The 27,247-nt window shown below is 39.1% G+C and overlaps 1 protein-coding gene across 8 annotated transcripts in view; it reads left to right on the forward strand.

The window, feature by feature from the left end:
- The window catches only part of POC1B (POC1 centriolar protein B), a 138,231-nt gene that overhangs the window by 89,105 nt on the left and 21,879 nt on the right, over positions 1-27,247 (forward strand). For 4 of the 8 annotated variants that reach the window (XM_019742143.2, XM_074325301.1, XM_074325304.1 and 1 more), the window contains 2 exons: positions 4,620-4,835; positions 7,571-9,158. The exons of 3 other annotated variants lie outside the window; for them this stretch is intronic. In XM_019742143.2, the coding sequence (XP_019597702.1) occupies positions 4,620-4,835; positions 7,571-7,675 (321 nt within the window). In that variant the 3' untranslated portion in view covers positions 7,676-9,158. Of the gene's footprint in view, positions 1-4,619; positions 4,836-7,570; positions 9,159-27,247 lie in introns of those variants that run through there. One more of the 8 variants, XR_012493897.1, reaches the window with a different exon arrangement.

A 27,247-nucleotide genomic window follows, 5' to 3' on the forward strand; every position in this document is an offset into this window, starting at 1 on the left:
AAATCTGCATATAAGTGGTTACCATATTCAAAACTATTCAAATTCCTGCTAAGTCCCGGGGATACTGTGGTGAGAATAATGAGCATTAGCACAGTCACATGTGGGAGGCAGACCAGACGAGGAACAAATATATAAACACAAGCTCTGATCAGCTGTGGAGGAGAACATTAGGAGGCCATGTGAGAGAATGGCAAGTTCAGCTTCAGTACAGTGGTCAGACTCCGTTTCTGAAGATGTGACATTTAAGCTGCAGTTCAAAGATCAAAAAGGATTCAGTCACACTCTGAGGGCACAGAAGGCCATTGCAGACAGAGCAGAAGCAATGTGAAAAAAATCACAAGTCTGTCCTTTCAGTAGGAATTATTTGTTTGGGGTGGGATAACTGGCTGTCCGTCTATACGTTGTCTGCAGTCAGCGAGGTGGCTTCCCAGGATCAGGAATGCAGACTCTGATTGTGAGACAGGACTTCTTGGTGAATCCTTCGTATATTCCATATGTATCTAAAAACTGCTTTCATTTCCATCTTTGCCACTAGCCGGTAGCTGGGGACCCAGGTGGATAAGTGCTGTGTGTTATTTTCCCAGTTCCTTAGTTCAGAGCATGAATAGGTAGGTAGGTCCTAGATGCTTCAGGGTCCATCTAATGAGAAGCCTCTGACATCCTTCATGGTAACTTGTTCTTTCATGATCTGTGATTGACGGAATTTTGCTTCTGAACATTTTAAGGACAATTTTAACGGTTCTTTCTCACATGGAGTTGAGCAATTCAAAGTAATAGTAATGAAGTCATTTTGGGGGTATGGATTTTAATGAGTGCTCCATACTTCAAAAAGCCATTCTCAGATATTTCAGGTTCACGCTCTCACACTGTCAGGCATATGACAAACGCAGAAAATGTGGAGACACAGAGCATAACTGCTCAGAGACCGGGATGGTTTTCAGAGCTAAATGTAGCCTGCTAGACATTAAGGCAAAACTATAGGGTCATAAATCTCTGAGTGAGAAAAGTAGAAAAGATAAGTTACCAAGTGACTGAAGGCACCAGAACCTAACCCTCAGGGCAGCAGGGTCTGGGGTCGCGCTCCCACTGTGGGGTCCCCACATAGTGGGTCCCGGGAGTATCTGTCGAGTGAGCAAATGAAAAGACTCCTACGTGGCTAAGTAAGAGCACTAAGATATATCATGTACCTATTTTAAAAATGAACTTGAATTGTGAATGGTGGATTTTAAGTTTTTTTGTGTGTGTTTTTTTCAGCAAATGGTGAATTCGTAAGATATGACGGGCAGAAAGTTGAAAGGTTTTATCTTCTTAAAACATGGTTGAGGGGATCGGGGGAACAATACCCAGAGTACTTGTAAACATACGGCTGGTTATGTTACCTGTGTCTTTCCCACCTTGTGTGGACTTGGATAAGTGATTTAACGTTTCTGTATTTCTGTGCCTTCATTTATAAAATGGAAATAATAGTAGAACCTACCTGATAGGCTCATGGTGAGACTGAAACCAGCTAAAATGTGTAAAGCCCTTGAAACTGCCAATCTCACAGTAAGCTCTGTATGTGCTAATTGTCACCGTCGTTTTCACCCTCTTCTCCTTCTCACCATCATTAGAAACATACTTTCCATGTTTGAGGTAACTCTGTCAGGAACTTTCACATCCCAAGTGATAACCAGAAATGAAAAATTGACTACAATCTTTAAAAACACAAACTTCTGCGATGCATATGTTTGGATTTTTGTTTGTTTCCTTAACAGCTTTAATGAGATATAATTCACATACTATCAAATTCACTCTTTTAAAGTGTGCAATTCAGGTTTTTTAAGTATATTCACAAAATTGTGTAGCCATCATCATTATCTAATTTAGAATATTTCATCTCTCCAAAAAGAATTTTGGACCATTTTCATCACCCACATACCCATTACCAGTCTCTCCCCATTCTGCCGTCTTCCCAGCCTCTGGCAACCACTAATCTCAGTCTGTATTCATACGTTTGTCTATCCTGACCATTTCATATATATGGAAACATACTATATGTGGCTTTTGTGTATGGCTCTGTAACTTAGCCTAATGTTTTCAGGATTCATCCATGTTGTAGCCTGCATGTATCAGTACTTCATGCCTTTTTGTGAGTAAATAATATCTACTGTCAGGATATAATACATTTTGTTTACCCTTTCATTATCACAGTATTTGGATGTATATGGATTGTTTCCATATCCATGGCTATTATGAATAATGCTGCTGTGACATTCTTGTACAAGTTCTGTGTAAATGTATGTTTTCATTTCTCTTGGGTATATGCTGAGGAGTGGAATTGCAGGGTCATCTAGTAATTCTATGTTTAACAATTTGAGAAACTACCGAACTGCACCATTTTAAAACCCCACCAGGAATGCATTAGGGTTCCAATTTCTTTGCCAACAGTTATGTTCTGGCCTTTTAATTTTATTCATCCTGGTGTGTATAAGTGGTATCTCACCGTGATTTTGATTTGTTTTTCCCTAATGATGTTGATCATCTTTCATGTGCTTATTGGACATCTGTGTAACTTCTTTAGAGAAATGTGTATTCAAATCCTTTGGCCATTTTTTAAATTGGGTTATTTGTCTTTGTAGGTTTGAGTTTTGATAGCTCTTTATATGTTCTTCATACAAGTATCATAAAATACATGATTTGCAAATATTTTCTCCCATTCCGTGGGTTTTCCCCATTACTTTCTTGTTGATATCATGTGATGCACAAAAGTTTTTAATTTTGATAGCATCCAAATTATTTATTTATTTTGTTATTTGTGTTTTTGGTATGGTATCTAAGAAGTTTCTGTCTAATCCAAGATCAGGAAAATTTATTATGTTTTCTTCCAAGAGTTTTATAGTTTGTTTGTTTTTTTTCTTATATTTAAGTCTCTGATCCATTTTGAGTTAATTTTGTATATGGTGTGAGGTCGGGACTCAAGTCCATTCTTTCGAAGTAAGATCTCCAGTTTTCCTGTCACCATTTGTTGAAAAGAGGATGCTTTGTCCATTAAATTGTTTTGGCAACTTTGTCAAAAAAATCAAATGATCATTAATGGAAGGATTCATTTCTGGACTCTGAATTCTATTCTGTTGAGCTGTATGTCTGTCTTTGTGCCAGTGCCACATTTCTTGACTACTGTAGTTTTATAGTAAATTTTGAAATTGGGAAGTGTGAGTTCTCTGTCTTCATTCTTCAATATTATTTTGGCTATTCTGGGTTGCTTGATTTTCATCTGAATTTTAAGATCAGCTTGTCTATTTCTGGAAAAAGGCAGCTGAGATTTTATAGGAATTAAACTGAATCTGTATATATTAATTTGGGGAGTATTGTCATCCTAACAATATTGTCTTCTGGTCCATGAACATGGGACATGAGATGTCTTTCCAATTATTTAGATCTTCTTTAATTTCTTTCAGTGATGGTTTATAGGTTTCAGTGTACAAGTCTTGCACTTCTTTTGTTAAATTTATTTCTAAGTATTTCATTCTTTATGATGTTATTGTAAATGGAGTTGTTTTCTTAATTTTATTTTCAGATTGTTCACTACCATATATTTGGAGGTTTTTTGGTTTTGTTTTTTTAAATTTTGTTCTGGTAAAATATACATAACTTACCATTTTAATCATTTTTAAGTGTACAATTCACTGGCATTACGTAAGTATTCACAGTGTTTTGTAACCATCCCCACTATCTATTTTGAGAGCTTTTTTATCACTGCAAACAGAAACTTTGTACCCATTAAGCAATAGGTTCACATCTCCGCATTCCTCTCCCCCCAGCCATAGTAACCTCTAATGTACTTACTGTCTCTCTGAATTTGCCTATTCTGGGTAGAGTCATACAGTATTTTCTCTTGTGTCTAGCTTACTTCACTCAGCATAATGTTTCAGGGTCAATCTATGTTGTAACATGTATCCGAATTCCATTCATTTTTATGGCTAAGTGGTATTTCATTGTCTGTATATACCACATTTTGTTTATACATTTATCTGTTGATGGATATTGGATTGTTTCCATCTTTTGCAATTTTGAATAGTGTTGCTATTAACATTGCTGTACAAGTATCTGTTCAAGTCCTTGCTTTCAGTTATTTTTGGATATTTACTTAGGAGTGGAATTGCTAGATCATATGGTAATTCTATGTTTAACTTTTTGAGGCACAGCGAAACTGTTTCTACAGGAGTTGTAGCATTTTATATTCCTACAAGCAATGCATGAGGGTTCCAGTTTCTCTGCATCCTCACCAACACGTTATTTTCTACTTTTTAAAACAGTAGTCATCTTAATGGATGTCATAATTTTTTTAGATTAAGACTTAGAGTACATCTAACAATCTTTTTGATGGTACAACAGTTAATCCCTTAAACAGATATAAACAAAGTGTATTACATTGAAAAAAAATCAAGGAAAATTGTGAATTTTTTCTATTTATTGTTAGCTTTATTTTCTTCTTATAATTGTAACTGCCATACTTTGCTGTAATTGAGGATAAACAATTAAATGAAAGCTGGGCTTTTAGAATATGGAAAACGTATATATAAAATATTATTCTAAAGTTTGGAAAATATAACGCTTCCTGTCTTTTCTGTGATGTGAAGACGACGGAAACTGTTGTTAGAACTCTACCAGAAAAGGGTGAAGAGACGTGTGGATATTTCTCGTATCCTTTAATGTCATCAGAATGTTTGCCAACAACCTTGAAGAAGAAAGCAGAAGACATGAGCGACCTCCCTTCTGAGAGTCACAGAAGCATACCACTCGCGGTGACTGATGCGTTAGAGCATATTATGGAGCAGCTCCATGTACTGACACAGGTGGGTTGGCATGCTTTGCACTTGGGGTAAGATGTACCAAACAGTCCCGGTTATAGCAGGTTGCAGAACTAGCAGAGCAGGGGAAGAATTGTCTTGCTTACAAAGACAAGCTGAGCTGCTCTAGCAAGATCTTGTGGAAGTAAGGCCAGAGCCTGTGCACACGTACGATGTATGTGTACACACACATGCGAGTGCGCGAACACACACACACACACACACACACACACACACACTCACACTGCTATATCTGGCATCCGGGAGCCAGAAGGGAGCAGTAGAGACTGACAAACAGTGGTGACACTCTCCACTATCAGTGTATTTGATCCTGGGCAGTGATGTTTTACCTTAAGAATTTTTGATGTATTGTGTTCAGATTAGGACATTATCAAAGATGGATTTAGGGCCATAAGAAAAGTGTATTGGGATTAACAATTTCTGGTTAGAATGAAATATTGACTGTGTTTACAGTTCTTCACTCTGAAGATAGTCTCACTATGCACTATATAAATTCCTTCGTTGTCAAGCTTCTTACATCATGTTGTGTCCTTCTGCAACTGATGGGTTTTGCATTCCCATCTTAAAATATTACCCAGGCCTTTGATGCCAGTTTACCTTTGCAAAGAACGAATACCATGGATATTAACATGCTTCCAACTGTTAGGCAGGAGATGCAGATGTCACTGAAGGGAAGTGGTGTTGAAATGGATACACCGAAGGCCTGTCTTCCAGCCCTGCTGATTCAGTGTTTCCTTTGAGAGTCTTCTGTTGTTCCTCTTTGATACATAGACTGAGGATACCAGTATTCGTCAGAGCAGACAGCGTCACAAGTGAAGCAGACAGGCCACAATGGGATCATGGGAGATGTCAATCACTTTTCCAGAACAGATATTTCAAGTTGAAATAGCTCGTGCATAGAAATCTCCTACTTCTCTTCTCCACCTTGGCTGTGCATTATAGTCACCTGGACAGTTCAGACACGTACAAATGTCCAGTTCTCATCCCAGAGGATTCATTTACATTGCTCTGGGGTAAGGCCCTGGCGTCCAGCTTTCGAGCACCCCATATGATTGTTTTATAGCCAGGGTTTAGAGCCATTAAATACAAGGTAAAATTACTCAGCTTTATTCCAAGTTTAGTCTTGGTTGGCTTGTTCCCCATACTGCTATGACCGGCTCACCTGTTGCATTCAGTGTCGGGTGTTCTTAAGCCTCTCCCAAGTGAATCTTTCCTTTCTCCTCACTTTCAGCTCCATGACCCATTTCTCCTTCTTTTTAGCTTATTCAAGAATAAATGAGGGGATGGCCGGTTAGCTCAGTTTGTTAGAGAGTGGTGCTCTTAACAATAAGGTTGCTGGTTTGATCCCCACATGGGCCATTGTGAGCTGCGCCCTCCACAACTAGATTGAAACAACTACTTGACTTGGAGCTGATGGGTCCTGGAAAAACACACTTAAAATAAAAGTTTAAAAAACAAAACAAGAATAAATGAATCACTTTATGTTTTATTGAACACCTCTATGATTTTTTTATCTGTAATTTTGAAGAGCTGGCTTTCTTTTACATTTGAACAAGGTTGAAAGCAGGCACAGCACACATGCAAGATGGGAAGAGCAAACTGTGGGCTTGTAGCAAGTAAAATAAACATGTTCTCATTCACTTAATTACAGATGACTGGGCCTCTAATGCAGCTGCTGTGTTTATAACTATCTGTACTGAACTGTAATTAGAAATAAATTAAAATAAAACTATGTTTTAGATGGTAGCTAAATGGAGTTATCCAATGTTAAAGGTGTTGATGATACATGTATCAACAGCCTTAGCATGTGGAATTGTGATAATTCATGTTTCTTAAAGTATTGGCAAAATGCTTGATCCGTAGTAGGCATTCAAGAAATGACAGACTATATTACCAGCATCACTATTTTTAATTAGTCATAATCTATAGTATGGTATATGAAAACAAAAATGCTAAATAATGATTCTTTTTAAAAAATGTGTTACCTTCAGAGGATGATAGGGCATCAATTCATGATCATGGAACTTGTTGATTAAAATAACCAAACATTTATCCTGCCTTTCCTCTGTGAACTCTATCACTGGGTAACCAAATATTAGATGAAGGAAGTGTCTCTTATTCATAAATTATTTCAACTAATAATTTTTAAATGATGGCATTAGATGATGGCAATGATGGCATTTGCAATCCTCAAGAATTAATAGATCTTGGCATTGCATAGTTCCGCACATCATGAAAAGAGAAATGACCAAACCTTAGTAATGTGTCTTCTAATGAAAGGATAGACCGCCTCTTACAGCCTTACCAAGGGATCGAACGTAAATCTTAGCAAGGCTTTGAATCCAGCTGTGAGTTCACAGAAAATGAGGAGGGTGGGAGAACAGATTGCACTGTACCCTGAGTGCACCGTTCCTAACATCCAGACTGGTGGAAACCTTACAGGTCAAATGGTCTGAGCCTGTCGACAAATTGTAAAGAAAAGAAAGGGAAGAGATAGGAACCTATACATTAAGAGAGACTTGAAATGACATATCAAATCTTGACAATGGGTAGGACAATATTATCGTGTCTAGGGATGTACATCTGAAAGAAGAAATGCAAGCAATTGGTTACTATAATGGTCAGGATAGTGGCTATTGGGGGGCGGGGGGCGGGTAGGAGTGGTGATTCCGATGGCAGACCGTCACCAGCCATTGATTATTTTGTTCTCCTTTTTACAGACTGTTTCAATCTTGGAGCAGCGACTGACTTTGACAGAGGATAAGCTGAAAGACTGCCTTGAAAACCAGCAAAAGCTTTGCAATGCTATCCAACAGAAAAGTTAAACAGAAAAATACGATCAGAAGCACGATAAATGAACACATGTACATATACTCAGGAAGCTGCAGGCTTCGTGTAATGCAACCATGCCCAAATTATCAGGGCATTTCTGAACAGGGTGAGCAACAGAACAAAAGGCAGGAGAGGCGTAATTAATGACTAATTTAAACACACAAATCAATGTCAAGGACTAACTTAAATCATTACCATTTATGATTGAAGTAATAAAGTGGTAAACGTTCAAGTGACTCTATATTTTCCCCATGTTATTTTAAATGTCAGTTTTTATTTATAGTCCAAACCCTACCAAGAAAGTAACCAAGTCTCTGGATTTCATTGTTAAGTCATTTCAAATAGACCATGTTCAAGCAATTCCTTAAAGCAATTAATGTATTCTTTTAGTGAACACCCTTGTGGTAAAATAATTCACTTACCTCTAAAACAGCATCCTCTATGTAGAGAATGAGTTAATGTTCTGTCTTGTGTTTCTTTCAGTTCAAAGAAAACATTTATCCTTTCTTACCAATGTCTTGAAAAGATAATCTTATAAAAATTTCCAAAACACAGATTTTCCACAGCAGCAATACACTTATTTTAATTAGCAGTAATAGTACATGCATAACGAAGGTCAGTGGGTTTTTATTTATGGTGTGTATTGTTTATGCTTAGACCAACCTGAAAGAGTTAAAAACATGTGAAGCGCATCTATCTTTTCTTTCACAGATGAATTCACTGAATGACTTGAGTTGTACTCGAAACTGTGATCCCAGTTTACAAAGATTATGTTCGTGTGATTTCATTATGCTCGAAAGCCAGAATGACGCAGTAGGAGTATTTAAAAATATACTCACATCTATGTTCCCATGCTTCAGAAATGTTGCTTAGGGTGATTTTGGCAGCTAATTATAAGTACTTAAAAAAGAAAACATTCATATCATCTTCCTATATATTTTTTTAATGAATTGTGATTTGAAACTAAATAAAAATGAGCAAGGCACACTAAAAGATTTCGCTTACAAATTAAGAATTTTGTTTTATCTTAAGCAAAATAAGAGATTAAATTGAAGAAAAACAGGTTGATTTTAGCTTGCTTTTCTGTTAACCTATACCAAGAATAAAGAAGGTAAGAGAAGGCAGTCCACATTTATGATGTCTGTAGGTAACATGGGGAAAACGCTAGCTATTTATATTTTAAAAAACAAGAAAAAGTGAGGTCCTATTTATGTAGGAGTCTATATTTAGAAATTTTTCTTAAAGCAGTTTCAATTGTATCTATGAGGTGTTTTTAATCATCTCATTGTGTGTTTTAAGTGCCTTTTTATATTACACTAAGTGTGAACTTCTAGACATTTTTAAGAGTTTATAAAGGCCAAGTGCCATTACATTTTTATAACCTCATTGAGAAGACTAAGAAATGAAATGTCCTACTGATTTTTGTTTACTCTTTTTTATGCTTCAAGCAATAAAGACATTTTACCTATAAAAAAAGTTGTTTATTTTTTTCTTGATGATTAAAACCTTATCATCTAGCTCATTCAACTTTAATGTGCTTACAGCCTCCTGAAAAACTCGTCAAAAACGGTTTCCTGGGCCCCACTCTGAGTTTAGGATTCGCTAGGTTTGTGGGGCCCAGTATTTGCATCTCTTAGAAGCTCCCGGGAGGTTGGTGTTTGTTGGCCCGAGGCCAGCGCTGTAGAAACCATTGGTCTAGCTCTGGCCGCTTCTTAACAACATGATGTTGCCACGCATTTTTAGTCATCACAGACCTTAGTAAGGATTTAAAAACAGTGATGAATGAAATAAATTAAAATGCCTTGAAACTTTTTCAAGAGAATCCTTTAATTCCTTCCCCCCATTTTTTTTACAGTTCTTGCAGATTCTCCTTGGTGTTTCCCCGATTCTATCCTCTCACCTTTCCTAACTTGTGTATTCAACTGCCTGAGCAGCATCTCCACTTGGAAGACTAGTAGGCCTCTCTAAATATGTCCAAAAGCAAACATTTGCCGCACACCCTCCACCACTACCCACCAGCCAGCTCCTTTCCTGGTCTTCTCATCTCAGTAAGTGGCAACTCCCCTTCCAGCTGCTCGGGCTGAAGACCTTGAAGTCATCCTTTACCCTCTTCCCTCACACCCCACATTCCATTCCTTCAGCAGAACTTGTCAGAACATATGAAACAAACAGTCACTTTTCACCACCTCACTTCTCAGCACCTCCGTTACCCACTTTGGCCAAGCCACCGTCGTCTCTTACCTGGATGACTACCATAGGCAGAAAAACAGGGTTGTGGGGAGATGTGGGGGGGGAAGGAAGGAGGATGTGAGGGAGACAAAGCAAGGAGAGGAGATGAGATCATTCTTAAGAAAAGGTGCAGCTACAGCTAATTGTAATGGATTATAACACTGTTAGCATTGCAGGAAAAAATCTCCACCCCCTGTGTCCTGTGTCCTCATGACAGTTCCAACAAGGGCCCAGAAAGAACAAGGGAATCCCACCTCTGGAATGGAAGGAGTGGTCACCAGGGACAGCCAGGACCTGCCTGGGCACGCCTACATGCCACCCCTAAAACTTGAATTTTCATGCCTGCGATCTGATAAAATCCTCAGCCTCTTTGTTCTTTGGAGCAGTTGCCCTCCTCCTGGCCTGCCCACTCCCATTATTTGGGTAGTGTAGGAGTGTATGCTTTTTCTTTGCTTAAATATATCCACTGCTTACTTGGCTTTGTTCACGTGACTTGTTCTGTATGTTCTGGAATTCCTTCCTGCAAGATACAAGACTCATTTGTTCCCTGGCATTATTACCTCCTAACTGGTCTCCCTCTTGTCACCTTTGTATGGCAGGCCAGAGTGGGTCGTGAAAAGCCCGAGTTGACACATGTGGTGGCTCTTTGCCTCAAAACCCTTCAAGTTTTCCCATCTTAGCGTGAAAGCCCAAGACTTGGCAGTATGTGATGTGCTCTGCTACCTACTCCTCTTGCACCTGGTGCCCTCCCCCTTGGGTCACTCTCACTTACTGTCCTCTGGCCATGATGGCCTCTGCTTGCCTTTGAAGAGGAAAACCTGAGGGAGTTTGTACCTGCCATTTCCTGTGCCTGGATCGTTCTGTCCATCATAAGATCCCAGCCCTGCTCACAGGCTGCCTTTTCAGGTGTGCGCTTCCTAAGTGCCCTGTATGAAATAGTAACTGCATCTACTCCCCACATATCTAGTACAACAGATTGCAGTACAGTTGCAGGTTCTTCCACTGGGACCTGACCTTCTCAAAAAGCAAGGACTGTCAGGGTTAGATTCTCCACCCAGCACCTTGCCTCATTCATAGGAGGAGATAAATAGTTGTTGAATACAGGAGTTTTCAGTTACTCAAGGGACTTTAAAACATTGCTCTTCACTTCACTTAGAGCCCAAAGCAGTAAAAACTAGACTGAGTGAACTGGAACAAATAACATTTCTATTTCAGATGCTTTAGATCTCAATTTAGCTGTACATTTTAGATGCTTGGCATTTGGGGCTGAGTGGGCCTTGCTCTGACTTGCTGTGTGTGGTATAGCTCAGTAGTTAAGTTATATGCACGGTTCTGAAGCCAGAAAGACTGGGGCGGAAATTCAACCTTTACTTTTCTCTAGCAGTGTGACTTTTAGGAAAGGTGCTCATAAAGCTTAAGTTTCCTTAACTATACAAGGTGAACATAATAATGTAACTTGTGTTTGTGAAATGATTAGCACAGCCTCTGTAACAGAGCTAAGTGCTCGATACATGTAGCTATTGTGGCTATGAACCATTTTGTTTCCTTGGGACTGAATTTCTGAATAATACAATTTCAACTACTACTATGGAAGCGTACAGGGACTATTATTACATCGTGTGGGTGAAACAAAGGGGTTCTATAGAACGTAACTTCACAGGGAAATCTGATCATAAATTTCTAACTGGGCAGTCAGGCCCAGGCATAGAAGTTCTTTACTAAAAGACTTCTCTTTGCCTTAGGCAAGCCCTGTCCATGGTTTCTGTGCATCTAGGTTAGCACACCTTTGAAATGCCCCCTTTCAGAACCCCCCCACCTTCTAATACCTGCCTACCCTCAAGACTGTAACACTGTCATCATCCAATCATAGCCTAGCTTTCTCCCCCCTTCTTGTAATCTTCCTTATGTCCCTCCTTAATTTCAAATGCATAAAAGAAACTGCAAAACTGTTATTCTCCAAAGCATTTGAGATCTTGCTCCCCAGCATATGTCGTCAGTTTGGCTCAAATAAACTCTTATAAAAATTCTCTACAGGTTTGGATGTTCTTATGTCAAGAGTGATAACAAATAAAAGCATGCTATTTCATCCAAAATCAATGTTTCATTTTTAAAAGCTCAACAAAAAGGATAAATCTATGTAGGAAATTAGCCTTCTTTACACAGAAAACCTCAAGGTTCAGGCTATTGAATAACTCCAGAGGAAAGAAGCCTGAGAATAAAAATGCCGTAATTATCTTAAATAAAGGTGAGGCCAAACCAGGAAGTGGGAGAAGGGCCTAGAACGTGAACCAACCTAGAACTCACACTATCCTTGCCCGCTGACCACTTGGAGAACAGGTATTATTTGCTTACTGCCTTTTCTCTAAAGACAAGGCAGTCCCGATCCTCACATCACTTTTCATTCATGTGTAGAACGAACTTGGGAGTTGGTTATTCCCAAAATGAATTCTATGCATCTAAGAGGATCGGGAGATAATCCATGTCTCCCTGGGTAGAAATAAGAAAAATTATAATATTTGCAGGTATTGACAAATAATCATGCTCAACTCAACAGCAAATTTAATAATAAAAACAGATGGGTCTATAGTATTTAAGTGGAATTATACTATCAATATATTAGGTTGGTGCAAAAGTAATTGCGGTTTAAAAGGTTAAAAATAATTGCAAAAAACCGCAATTACTTTTGCACCAATCTAATGCTATGTACTTCATTTTCCCTGACGGCTTATACAATATTTTGCCTTAGCAAGTCAGTAGAGGTTCTAACTTGATGCACCAGAGGATTCATGAATGTACATTGAATCTAGGAACACAGTATAATTGCCAGGTTGTCCTCTATAAGCGCCAACTGTGACTCAGCCAGGTAACACAATGACAGTCTGGGCTTACTAGGAAAATATGTCAGTTGCTTGCCAAGAGGTAGTGGTTAATGGGAGTGGCGAGGGCCTGTACAACTGTTTTTTCTTTGCAAAGGACATCCGTTGCATTTTCTTTTGGGTCAAATCTCAAACTTGTTCCTCTTAAAAATACATACTCCAATTTGAGATTTTTCTGATAATAAGGTAGATTTCACAACAAACACAGTCAGTGAAATAACTTGATCATCTAAAACCCTCTAAATTTATAAATCAAAACTACGTGAATAGAAAAAATTGATAGAAATGCAACACCTAATTGAGAATATCAACATTTGAGAAGTAGAATTTAGCAAATCCATGTGATATGAAATTACACAAAATTAATAAGACAGATTTAACATGTGCAAAGAACTACATGGAAATATGAACAAATATGTTTTTGCCCAAGTGTATTTTAAACAAAAATTGGCCACGTTCTGGACCACACGATGTAAGTAAGTCATAGCTCTATACTCCATGTATCCAGAGAGTAAATCATAAAATTAGAAATAACAAAATGAAATGTTCAATCATATAGAAAGTACAGAATAGAAAACTTAAACTCTACTAAATCATATTTGGGCCAGAGAGAAATCCCCAAAATGTACTGAAGAGCATTTTTAAATACAAATAGAAAAGCAATATGTCAAATTAAATGGGATACTGCCAAAACAGTGAAAATGGGAACCAAGCATCTTCCTAAAAATGTAAAGAGAAAAAGCAGGGTGGCCGGATGGGTCAGTGATTAGAGCACAGTGCTCATAACACCAACGTCGCCGGTTCAGTTCCCACATGGGCCAGTGAGCTGTGTCCACATCTAGATTGAAAACAACAACTTGACTTGGAGCAGATGGGTCCTGGAAAATCACATTGTTCCCCAATATTCCCCAATAAAAATAAAAATAAATTTAGAAAAGAAAAGACAGTAAGCAAATAATACCTGTTTTCCAAGTGGAGAAAGGAAAATATAACAAAGTTAAAATAATAAATGTAAAAAATAATTCCTCTTTGAAAATTTTAATCCTTAACCAAAAGAAAAAAAAACTTGTTTCATTTATGTATTTATTTATTTTATTTTTGGGGGTGACATTGGTTAGTAAGATTATGTAGCTTTCAAGTATACATTTCTATAGTACATTGCATTGTATGCACCACCCAGAGTCAGTTCTCCTTCCATCACCATGTATTTGAACCCTTATTCCATTTTCTACCACCTCCTCTACCCCTTTACCCTCTGGTAACCACTAAACTGTTATCTGTGTCTATGAGTTTTTGTTTCTTTGTTTATTTGTCTTGTTCCTTTGTTGCTTTCAGTTTTATATCCCACATATGAGTGAAGTCATATGGTTCTCGACTTTTTCTGTCTGACTTATTTCACTTAGCATAATAATCTCAAGATACATCTATATTGTTGCAAATGGCAGTATTTCATCTCTTTTTATGACCAACTTATATTCCTTTGTGCATATCTACCACTTCTTTTTATCCAATCATTTATTGAAGGACACTTTGGTTGTTTCCATGTCTTGGCCACCGTAAATAATGCTGCAATGAACGTCGGGGTACATATGTATATCTTTACGGATAAATGTTTTCAGATTTTTGGAGGTAGATACCCAGGAGACGGATTGCTGGGTCATATGGTAATTCTATTCTTAATTTTTTGAGGAACCTCCACACTGCCTTCCATAGCAGCTGTACCAATTTACATTCCCACCAACAGTGTATGATGGTTCCTTTTTCTCCACAGCCTCTCCAACACTTACTATTTGTCTTATTGATAATAGCCATTCTAACCAGTGTGAGGTGGTATCTTACTGTGGTTTTGATTTTCATTTCCCTAACAGCTAGTGAAGTTGAGCATTTTTTCATATATCTGTCAGCCATTTGTATGTCTTTTTTTTCTCCCCTTCTTCCGCCCCCGCCCCCACACTCCGGTTCAAGCTGTTGTTTCTCAGTCTAGTTGTGTAGGACACAGCTTCCTGGCCCATGTTGGTATTATGAGACTTGCGCGTCCCCCAGCTGAGGCAATCGGTCGCCGGTCAGTCGTTGGTTGGCTGCTCACAGCAGCTCATGGCAGCTTTCACCAGCTGCCGGCCACTCATGCTGGCTGCTGGCCACTGTATTCTTCTTGGGAGAAGTGTCTGTTCAGGTCCTCTGCCCATTTTTAAATTAGATTGTTTATTTTTGTTGTTATTGAATTGTATGAGTTCTTTATATATATTGGATATTAGCCCCTTATTGGAGGTGTTGTTTGCAAATATCCTCTCCCATTCAGTTGGTTGCCTCTTTCTTTTGCTGTGCAAAACCTTTTTAGTTTGATTTAGTCCCATTCATTTATTTTAGCTTCTACTTTCCTTGCCTTTGAGGTCAAATTCATAAAATCCTCTTTAAACCCGAGGTCCATAAACTTAGTATCTATGCTTTCTTCTATGAAGTTTATTGTTTCAGGTCTTATGTTTAGGTCTTTGATCCATTTTAAGTTAATTTAAATGGACTTAAATTAACTAGACTTAACTAGACTGCAGTCTAGTATCATTCTTTTGCACATGGCTATCCAATTTTCCCAGCACCATTTTTTGAAGAGGATTTCTTTCCCCATTGTATGTTTTTGGTTCCTTTGTTGAAAATCATCTGCCCATATATATGTGGGGTTATTTCTGGGTTTTCAATTATATTCTATTGGTCTATGTGTCTGTTTTCTTGCTAATACCATGCTGTTTTGATTATTGTCACTTTGTAATACAAATTGAAGTCAGGGATTATGATACCTCCAGCCTTGTTCTGTTTTCTTAGGGTTACTTTGGCTATATGGGGTCTTTTGTAACTCCATACAAATCTGATGACTTTTTGTTCTATTTCTTTAAAAAATGTCGTTAGGATTTTGATGGGGATTGCATTAAATATGTATATTGCTTTGGGTAATATGGTCATTTTAACTATGTTGATTCTTTCAATCCATGAACATGGAATAGCTTTCCATTTATTTTTGTCCTCTTCAATTTCTTTTAAGAATATCATAGTTTTCAGTGTATAGGTCCTTCACATCCTTTGTTAAGTTTATTCCTAGGTATTTTATTCTTTTTGTTGAAATTGCAAAGAGAATTGTTATTTTTTCAATTTTTTTTCCCAAAATTTCATTGTTAGTATATAGGAATACAATGGATTTTTGTACATTGATTTTGTAGCTAGCAACTTTACTGTATTCATTTATTGTTTCTAATAGTATTTTGGTGGAGTCTTTAGGGTTTTCCATATAAAGAACCATGTCATCTGCAAAAAGTGACAATTTAACTTCTTCATTCCCAATTTGGATGCCTTTTATTTCTTTCTCTTGCCTGATTGTTCTGGTGAGGACTTCCAACACTACGTTGAAAAGCAGAGGTGATAGGGGACAGTCCTATCGTGTTCCTGAACGTAGAGCAAAGGGCTTCAGTTTTTCACCATTAATTATGAGATTAGCTGAGGGTTTGTCATATATGGCCTTTATTATGTTAAGTTAGTTTCCTTCTATACCCATTTTATTAAGTGTTTTAATCATAAATGGATGTTGCATCTTGTCAAATGCTTTTTCTGCATCTATTGATATGATTTTTATCTTTTATTTTGTTTATGTGATGTAGCACATTGATTCATTTGCAAATGTTGAATCATTCTTGTGTCCCGGGGATGAACCCCACTTGGTCGTGATGAATAATCTTTTTAATGTATTATTGTATTCGATTTACTAGAATTTTGTTTAGGATTTTTGCATCTATATTCATCAGAGATATTGATCTATAGTTTTCTTTTTTGTGTTATCAGGGTAATGTCGGTTTTGGTATCAGGGTAATGTTGACCTCATAAAATGATTTAGGAAGTATTGCCTCTTCATCAGTTTTTTTGGAAGAGTTTGAGGAGGATAGGTATTAAATCATCTTTCAATGTTTGGCAGAATTCACTAGTGAAAACATCTGGTCCTGGACTTTTGCTTTTTGGAAGGTTTTAGATGATTGTTTCAATTTCCTTACTGTTGATCGGTCTGTTTAGATTTTCCAGTTCTTCATGGTTCAGCCTAGGAAGACTATATGTTTCTAAGAACTTGTTCATTTCTCCTAGGTTATTGAGTTTGATGGCATATAGTTCTTTATAGTAGTCTTTTATGATCCTTTGGATATCTGTGGTATCCGTGGTAACTTCTTTTGTTTCTTTCATTTCTGATTTTGTGTCTTTTCTCTTTTTACCTTAGTGTGTCCAGCCAAAGGTTTGTCAATTTTATTAATCTTTTCAAAGAACCAGCTCTTTGTTGCATTAATTATTTTTCTATTGTCCTTTTGTTCTCTATTTCATTTAGTTCTTCTCTAATCTTCTCTAATTTTTATAATTGCCTTCCTTCTGCTGACTTTGGGTTTCATTTTTTCTTATTTTTCTACTTCTTTAAGATGTGATGTTAGATTGTTTATTTGGGATTTTTCTTGTTTCTTGAGATAGGCCTGTAATTACATAAATTTCCCTCTTATTACTGCTTTCAGTGCATCCCAATAATTTTGATAGGATATGTTTTCATTCTCAATCTCCTTTTATTTCTTCTTTGACCCAACCTTTCTTTAATAGCATGTTGTTTAATCTCTGTGTACTGGTGGTTTTTCCTGCTTTCTTTTCACAGTTGATCTCCAAATTCAAAGCATTGTGCTCAGAGAATACAGTTGGTATGATTTCAATTTTCTTAAATTTGCTGAGGCTAGTTTTATGTCCCAACATATGGTCTATCTCTGAGAATGTTCCATGTACACTAGAAAAGACTATATAGTCTGATGTTCTAAGACGAAGTGTTCTATACATGTCAATGATGTCCATTTGGTCTAATGTGTCATTTTAGGCTGATGTTTCCTCACTGATTTTCTGTTTGGATGATCTATCCATAGCTGTCAATGGTGTATTTAGGTCCCCTACTCTAAGTGTGTTTTGGGCAGTTTCTCCCTTTAGTTCTGTTAGTAGTTGCTTAGTATATTTTGGCCTGATTGGGGGTATCTATATTGATAAGCATTAAAAAAACACACACACTTGTTTTACTTCAAAAGTAATTAATAAAAACATCGGTAACTTAGAACTCTGTCATAATTGAACATTGTTCATGTAAATCTCAGCCACAAATGAGAATGTGAAAATTTGAGTAACAAATCTAACAGAAAGGTCATTTATGTTATTTGTTTCAGGATTTTCTTAGTGGCTCTTGAATCGCACCTAAGTATGTACTTTTTATCTAACCCCATGCAGATATGTCAGGCTGGTATTTGTATAGCTGTTCTGACACAAATCCTTTCCCTTTACTGTCCTACCCTAATCTTTCCATAGACTCCTGTTTGGAATAAAAAGTGTGACTAGGACAAATTTGTAGAGTAGCACATTGGCCTTCCGTGAACAGGAAACTCTTAACTTTTTCATCTCATTCTTTGTACAGATCTGTCATTAAGAAAATTAATCATCTGTCTCATTCTTCGACCCTATTCCTCTCAGTGACTCAGAACCATGACCTGGCAGGATGAGGACAGCACTTACTAATTTGTAAATACGTATTTCAAAATGAGTTAGTGTTAACAAGTAACACATAGAAAAACGTTTGAAAAACACGAAGAAAAAAGCCAGCATGGATCCCTTTTGAATCACCTCTCTGCCTTTTTCAAGAAACCACTCCTGTTTGCCCAGACACTCCCGTGAAAGGAAAGTGAGGCACCACAGTGGGGCAAGAACCTAGAGCTCTCTGCTGGGGATGGGGCGGGCGGTCCAAGACGGGAAGAGGAGCTTCTTGTTGAGCTGACTTCAGGAGACTTTTGCGTCTCATAATTCTAATGAAACACTATCGCTACCTTAGGTTGTTTCCCCTGCTTAATCCCCAAAGGAAATCCCTTTGCTTTTCAGAGATAAAAAGTTAGTAGAACAAAGAGAAAGTCAGGGGAAGCGCCGGGGCCTTTTGCTATAGAATTTCACTGAAGCCTGTCCAAGCCGGAGGATGGAACCCGAGGGCTATACTGTTTATTCCTACACCTGGATTGAATATCAAGGTCTGTGAGGAGATGAATCATTTAGAAACCTGATGTTCTTGTAGGGGCTGTTGCCTTTTTAGAACTCTTAATAACAACCGTGTCAAAGGCAAAAATCACATAAAAAGTTCAAAGTTGTTAAATCCCCTTTCTGCATCGCTTTCAGTCAGAATTGCCGAGTGCAAAGGCCGGCGGTGACTGGTGATGTTGATCATTCTGTCTCTGAAAAGGAGAGAGTGAAGATGTAACATTCAAGGTGAGGAGAGAATAAACTGCTTGAGGTGGCAGTTCTCACCCAAGGGAACACCTGTGTAAGAACTTTCATCATTTTCGTTTTCATTTTCTCCTTAAACTGCGTGATAAAGGCAAAAGATGCAGGAGTTGATTTTGAACCAGGCAGGATCATGAAAAATACACATAAAAGGGAGTTGTGGCCTACAAGGGTCCCGACTTAGTTGTTTCCCATACAGGGTTTACTTATTCAAGAGGGCACATCAGAGCTCAGCTCAAACACAGGGGCATTTTGGAATTAGCAACGGGAAATAATTATACTGTCAATGTAAAAAACCCAAGATGATAAAATCCTAGACGATATTTAGTCCCCATTAATATTAGCATTTGATGTTTTCGACTGGTACTAATAACCCAGCTGCTGTATAGCCAAAATGTCTTATAAGCAGCTCTTCTGAACCCCTCTTCTGCACACCCTTCACCCAGCATTGATAAACTTGGCTGCTGGTTTAGCTGGAGAGGCAACCTCGACACAAGTTTTGTTTGGCCTCTACAGTATTTTGGTTTTCAAATTAGGTGTCCATATTAAAGAATCAAACAATTTCACACAAAACTCCAGATTTTTGGCTCCTGCTGAAAAATTGGAAGACCTGATATATATTATTGTCCTACATGACACATTACATATTACATTATTATATATCGGGCATCAGTTTCACCTGGCAACAACCTCCAGTTCACCTGTTGGCTTGTCTTGGTGGCTCTGACCTGCTATGTTGAATCAGTCTCTGAACAGGGTGGCTTGTGTGTTGCAAAGGCATGGCTCTCATGAGTTTGTCGTCTTGGGAATGATGAAACTAAGGAAACACACATGTTTATTTTGAGGAAATGGAGATACAGTGATGGGTTGGTGCCAGCACCTGGGTCACAAGCACAATCTCTTCTCTCATGAGCCAGGGCTCTTTCTACTGTTCTGTACGACCTCCTTTAGTTTACACTGTATTTCAGAATGGTAAATATATTTCCAAAACCACGGAGCCTCAAGCATACGTTAAATAACAAAATAAATAAAAAAAAAGAAAAGAAAACCACACTATATACAATGTGATTAGAACAGTGTTAAAATCGTACATCAAGAAAAAGTGGCAGTAGGGCATTTGTTTCTTCTATCTTTCAAACTTTCTTTAATAATTATGCATTAACTTTTGTAATAAAACAAAACCCTATTTTTAAACATTCTCAACACACTGAAGCAGACACTTTGCCTCGTCATGACAATCCCACTTCCCTTTGCCAGAAACTCACTTCCTGGCTTCCTTCGTAGCTCATCTTGGCAACAAGCCTCCATCCTGACTAATGAAATGGAAGGGGAAGTCTTCTGGTGGCGCAAGAGTCTAGGACTTTCAGTCTTGAATATAGTTATGTGAAAAATGCCAAACAAAACTCTGGAGGCAGAATTACAGAGTCGAACCTTGAGTGGAAAACAAACAAAAACTACAGAAAACATAGACCTTGCACCTAGTTTTAAATACTATCTTACGGTTTATACACTATTAGGTTTTCTATTAATTGCAGCCAAAAAATGGCTACATGTAAGGACATTTACATATCCTTTCAGATAATCAATTTAAACACATTATCTGGAGTTTAGATTTTTAAAATTTCTTTTCCCAGTACCACCTGAGTACATTGAAATGAGAGCCAATACTTTTGATTACTTCAGCCAACGAAGGGGGTAGGCGGGAGACTCTCTCCACACTGTGGTACCTTCAAGAGTATCCAGATAATCACCCACTTTAGTTCATTTTCACACATTTGTTCTAATAACCCTTGGGCTCCATGGGGCTGATCAGACAGGGAAATCTTTACTCTGATCATTCAAAAAACGGAAAGAAGATGCACATTTGATTTCATAAAAGTGTTCTGAAAGGTGGAGAGGCAGAGCACATGCTTAGGATGGGTTCCCGTTTGATCAGCTTCACTTGTGATGCTTTTTACTGGGGGTGAGAAGGTGGGACTAAGAGATGTAGAGAGAGGTGAGAGAGGGAGGGAGGCAGAGAAGCTGAAGAGACTGGCAGCCATTTCATGACGATGGTTTAAATGTTTGGAGATATGTAGCCTAGAGAAGAGCAGACTTAGAAAACGTGAGAACTCTTAGTTACATTCTTGTGGGTTCAATGATTAGCGATTCATTTGGATTATTCCAGGGAATGCAAGATTTTTTAGAAGAGTATATGTGAAAATTAAAAAGGCAAGAATCTCAGTTACAGTGTCAGGCATTGTGACAACCCAGGAAGACCTCAGTCAAGCTTGTTGGAAAAGAGAGGACTTGTGATCTCCCTGGGCCTAACTGAGTCTGGAACTTCGGTCTAGTGCCATAAATCATCCAAATTATTGATCAAGTCCACCAAAATGATAGGTTGCCTGGTGGCAGCAGGATTCTGATCCTGGGGCTTCGTCATTAACGTGACTTTGCTAATGTTACTCTCTAATTAACCTCTCCTCATTTTTCCAGTCCGAATTTTGATTGAAATAATCTCATTGATGAGTTTAATTACCAGCTAATTAATGAGTTTAATTAGCGAGACAAACATTTGTGCTGGGCAGACTGACAGGCCACAGATCCACCCACAGGTTGACCAGGACACGGGAGTGACATAGAACATGGCCCCTTAGGTACATGGAAGTGCGTTGCTTCCCTTAGCTGGGGACAGTGGACGTGGCAGGCCCACCTGCTCCATCATAAGGTTGCTCTGTAGGAGAAATCTTAGCTGACTGGATAGTTGACAGCATGCCACATAGAAACTCTGGGCATTTTTAATATTATTCCAGGAGGTTGAAGGGAGGAGAAACTGTAGAAATGTAGACTTTAACCAGATCTAATGGAGACTTTCAAACAGTTAGTACTATCTGAAAGCAAACTGGGGCTCTTTTAGGAGTAGAGGGTAGTTCGTTCCTGGAGATGCTTTAGGGAAGACTAGATTACTCCTTGGCAGGGAACTTGTAGTTTAGAATAGAGGATAGAACATCCGAGATCATCCCCTGCCCTGAGACTCCATGATCCTGTGGTTTCCATCTGCTGCATGAGTAAATGCAGGAGTCATTCTGGGACCAGAAGAGACTCACAGTCTCAGAAGGCCTGAAGAGGAATTTCTTAAGAAACTCTCAGAATTGTCAGACTCTGACTCTTCTCTGAGGCAGATATTTGGCAGGCAGTATTAAGGGGTCACTTGTACACCAAAGTGACCCTAAAACATTTCAAACCCAATTCTCCTCTAGCTTTGATTTAAGAGAGTAGCAGGCCCATGATGGTGAGGAGAAAGCCTGAGAGTCTCGGCTCTTGTCACTATTTTAAGTAAGGTGTGGAAGATTCACATTAAAAATGTGTGTGTGTGTGTGTGTGTGTGTGTGTGTGTGTGTGTGTGTGTGTGATATACCTTATCACACAGTAATTTCTCAAATGAATTAGGCAGTAACTTATTACATTTATTGTCAGTAATTTCTTGGATCTTTTCCTCTGGGGCAGTGTTCGAGGAAGGAAGAAGAGAAAGTAGGAGAGAGGTGACACCTAATTGGAACCTGCTCTGGGACAGGTGCCAACCACTTTTCGAGGCCTGAGACCTACAGTCCATCTCTCATCGACTTTAGGTGAGGAATAGCTGATGGCCCACCTTCCAAACCAGCTGTAGTCATACGAAAGCACTGTGCTTGTGACATTTACCATTTCACAGGATGAGAGGGGAAATCCGACCTGTATTGATTTCTGTTCATTGTTTGCCTCAGATGAAACTCAGGCTCCAGTGTTAACCTAGCGCTGGAGTCTTGGAGCGCTAGCCTGGCTGACCCAGGCAGAGGTATGGTACTTACAAATACTTGAATTGCCAACGCTATGTGGAAATTACTGCCAAGTATAATAATGACACATTGTTCAGTTCTTAGTACTTGATGAGGATCTGTCTCAAGAAGGATTTTACTTCAAAATTATGAGGCAAAGGCTGAGATTAAGGCTTGCGGAAAATAACCTTTGGAATTCAATGTCCTGTGTGGGAACTGGCAAGCAATCTGTGTTCAATATATTTTCCAGAGGTGTCTTGAATATAGGTTTGCTCCTAGAGACCAGGGCTTATAGGAAACGGAAAAGAAAAATCCAATCATGGCAAAGCATAGGAATAAAAAACAAAGAAAAGAAAACTATAGACAAGGCAACTCTCTACACTGGTATGCTTATCCCCTGTCTTCTGCACTCCACCTGGAAAGGAGGGTACTGCACTTGGGGTCCCTTCCTCGCCCCAAGGACAACCCAACCCAATGTGTGCAACTGCCCACGGAGGCCCTGTGTAGGGGGAAACTTACCTGAGCTGGAGGCAATGCCCCCAGTTCTCTGCTGACTTAAATTCCACATTGTGGAGGACATTCGGCGACACCCCCAACATCCTTTCCACCCCTACTCACTGTGTAGCCATTGTGTATGAATGGGAACCCTTCCAGCCACAGGGGTGAGCCCATCCAAGTTAACAGGGCAACCCCACTTCCTTAGACCTAGTGACTGGTTCAGGAGCAATCTGAGCAGGATGGGTACAATTCATTGTCTGCCTGGCTGTGAAGGGAGAAGCAGTAGACCACTTGCTGCTCACAGCATCTGGACATCTCAGAAGGAAGTCACCCTGTGGATAAAGCTGCCACAGACAAGAAGGTACAGCTGTGAGCTTCACCAAGTGCCCGAGGGCCACCCACCTGTAGGTGTCTCCTTTCAGCATCCTAAATGGTTCCCACGCCTTCAGGAGCAAGTAAACCAGGAGAAACAAAAGTGTCACTGGATGTTTTGTGATAAGTGTTGAGTGGGAGGGAAAGCCTTCCATGGCCAAAAACGTTTGCAAAATACTGAATTACACAAAAGGCAGCCATTTGCCTGTTATAAATATTCAGGAAAGAGCTCCTGTATGAGACGTCATATAGACTTATTCCACCCAAGAACCTGATGGGTTTTTGTTCTGTTATCACTTGTTTTCTGAGAACACATGAGTGTTTCAAGGAACACAGCTATGCTGAGTCATTACCAGGTGTTTACACCTTAGTGTGTGAAGTGGCAAGAGAGACAACACAGTAGGCACCGGACTTGGGACATGAGAGGATCAAGGGCAGGAAGCGGAATGTCCTCCTTCCTAGACCTAACCTGCGCCTGAGAGGCCTTGTTCGCAGGTGACGGACGTGCCGTCCTGGCCGTGAGATCATCATCACCTCGAAGCTTCTAGGAGCCCCCGCCCCCCATATACTAATTCAGCAGGTCTGCAGGATCACAGGCAAATTATGTGCCTGTACATATAGAAGACAGAGATTGTATATCTTTTACATAGTAATAGACACAGATATTTGTAATGTGGTTTATGGTGAGAGTGCACATTCTCATTTTAATAGTAATGGTAAGTAACCTAATGCCTCTTGCTTCAAGATACACCTTAATATTTCTTTCTCTCTCTTTCTTTAGATAATTTCAAACTTACAGAAAATTGAAAGAATAATACAAAGAACTGTCATATACCTTTTACCCAGTTTCCCTAATTGTTAACATTTGCCACTTTTGCTATATCCATGTATCTGTTTTTTTATTCTAAGTCTTATCTGTTTTCCTGAAACAATTGAAAGCTGCAGATATGATGCCCCAAACCCACTAGAAATGTCCCTGTGAATTTACTGAAAGATAAGGACATTCTCCCACAGGCCACAGTTCAGCTGTCAGAAACAGGAAGTTGACAGTTATATAGTATCACCGTGTAATTTTACCAATTATTCTAATATGTACAGAACAAAAGTTTTTTTCTTCTGTTTCATGACCCAATTCAGGGTAATGTGCCTCATTTACTTTTGAGGTCTGTTTAGTCTTCGATCTGGAATGATTCTTCCATCTTTCCTTGTCTTTCATGACCTCAATATTTTTTGAAGATTTCATACCAGTTGTTTTGTAGAATTTCCCTCATTTTGGGTTTGTATGATGTTTCCTTATGATTAATATATGTAATGGGCTGTGTTCCCCTCGCTCAGTGTGTCATATCAAAGGGGACGTTATGTCAATCTCTCCCACTATTGCCATGTTTCTTTCTATCTCTGGTCAGAGTCAGGCACGTGTATTTAAAATCATAAACGTGAGGTAAAGTGCCACTGTTTCAGGTATGAGAGCTGCTTTTGCTCCAGCCCTGCACAAAAAGATGAAAAAAGAATACAGGATGGAAAGGAAAGCTCAAGCAATGTATTACTGAGGGCAACCAGATTTTCCCAGTTTAATAATTTCCAGGGTTACGAATGAGAAGAAAAGCATGGTTCTTCTTTTTCTCCCTTCTAACAGAAAAGGGAGTATAATGGTTAACGTATTCAGGAAATATCAAGTTTGCTGTTAAACAGGTTATAAAACATGTTTATGCAATATCAAACCATAAGATTATTCTAGGTCATGTCTCTGTGGCTTACTCAGGCCTCCATGTGCATGAATCAATTTTAACCTCCAAAGTGATCCAATGGAATCCAAACATTAATAGTGCAGACTTTGCCAATGGATCGGAGAAATGCCAACTTAGGGCTGGAAATTCAGGTTCTGGAGCAGCCATTTCAAAGGTCAGTGGCACATTGTGGAAAGAAGGCAAATGGTCTTTTAAAAAATAGTCAGAATCCCCTGGGGCACGGGGGTGGGTGGGTGGATGGGGAGAGATTCCAGAATCCCTACATGCAGAGGCTTGGGGCAACAATCATGTGAAAAGAGAATTGTCTTAAAGCTATGTCACAGGCAGCACTTTTTTTTTTTTTTAATCTTATTGGGGAATATTGGGGAACAGTGTGTTTCTCCAGGGCCCATCAGCTCCAAGTCATTGGACTTCAATCTAGTTGTGGAGGGCGCAGCTCAATTCCAAGTCCAGTTGCCATTTTCAATCTTTAGTTGCAGGGGGCGCAGCCCACCATCCCATGCGGGAATTGAAATGGCAACCTTATTATTGAGAGCTCGCGCTCTAACAGACTGAGCCATTAGGCCGCCCCTCTGGCAGCTCAGCAGCAGCTCGTTGTCTTCAGTCTAGTTGTGGAGGGCGCAGCTCACTGGTCCATGTGGGAATCGAACCAGCAACCCTGTTGTTCAGAGCTCACGCTGTAACCAACTGAGCCATCTGGCCGCCCCCAGGCAGCACATTTTTAAACTTAAATTATATGCATCAGATCAATAAAAGTAGTAAAATCCTCTAAATATGCTTTTACACCCATCTAATGAACTACTGAGACAATGTCTATTATACCTATCAAAGCATATGATTATTATTATTTGTAGCAAAGGGCCTAAACCAGTCTGGCCAACAGATGATTATGAGGTTCTTCCTAGTAAATTTTGGTTGTTTCTTCTAACAGGCTAGTGGGTGTTATTTGAGCCAAACCAATTGGTGTGTCGCAATCCAAGCAAGTTTCAGTACAAATCTGCCAAACATATGCACACATTTTAGCAAGCAAGCATGCATGGCTTTGGACGCTCCCTCTCCCCCACTATGTACGTCCACTGGCATCTTACAGGAAAGGTGTAGTCTGAAGTGGACTTGCTGGCATACTCGCAGCACGACCGTATAGGTGACACTTTAGTTGGATCAGGGAAGAGCATCCTCTAAGGAGTGGAGGGACCCAGGGCTAAGAGATCCCAGACCCAAGTGAACGTGGGCCACTGGGCTTGCCCATACCTTGTATGGCTCCTGTCTCTCTCGCCCCTGGGGACTCAGTTTTACCATACACATTGTTTCTAACATTTTTGGGCTAATAACTGCCCTTGAGTGTTGATTCATATCAGTGTACTCCATATGCTAAGCAACCAACTATAATATGTATTATTTAGATTCAGACACTTCATATACTAATTAATCACCCCTTATGTTGTTGACTAGAGTTAATGCTGACACACGCAAACTGCCTATACTAAAGTATTTTAAAAATAAATGATCACTGAGATATTTTTAGTTGGGCGGGTTTTGGTGGTAATGGTGTGGCTGGTGGAGATTTTAGGTAGGGATGTAGCCACACTGTAGTGCTACCACGGTTTGCTTTAAATTTAGGTAAATTCAGGGGAGAGTGAGGCAGCACAGAAAGCAGGCTGCAGGACAACTTGAGAATCACAATAACAACCTAAAGGTGCCACACAGCATGGACGCACTGAGCAGGTGCTTGTGTT

The sequence above is a fragment of the Rhinolophus sinicus genome, linkage group LG02, assembly GCF_036562045.2.
Source record: "Rhinolophus sinicus isolate RSC01 linkage group LG02, ASM3656204v1, whole genome shotgun sequence".
In the NCBI taxonomy this organism is placed as follows: domain Eukaryota; kingdom Metazoa; phylum Chordata; class Mammalia; order Chiroptera; family Rhinolophidae; genus Rhinolophus; species Rhinolophus sinicus.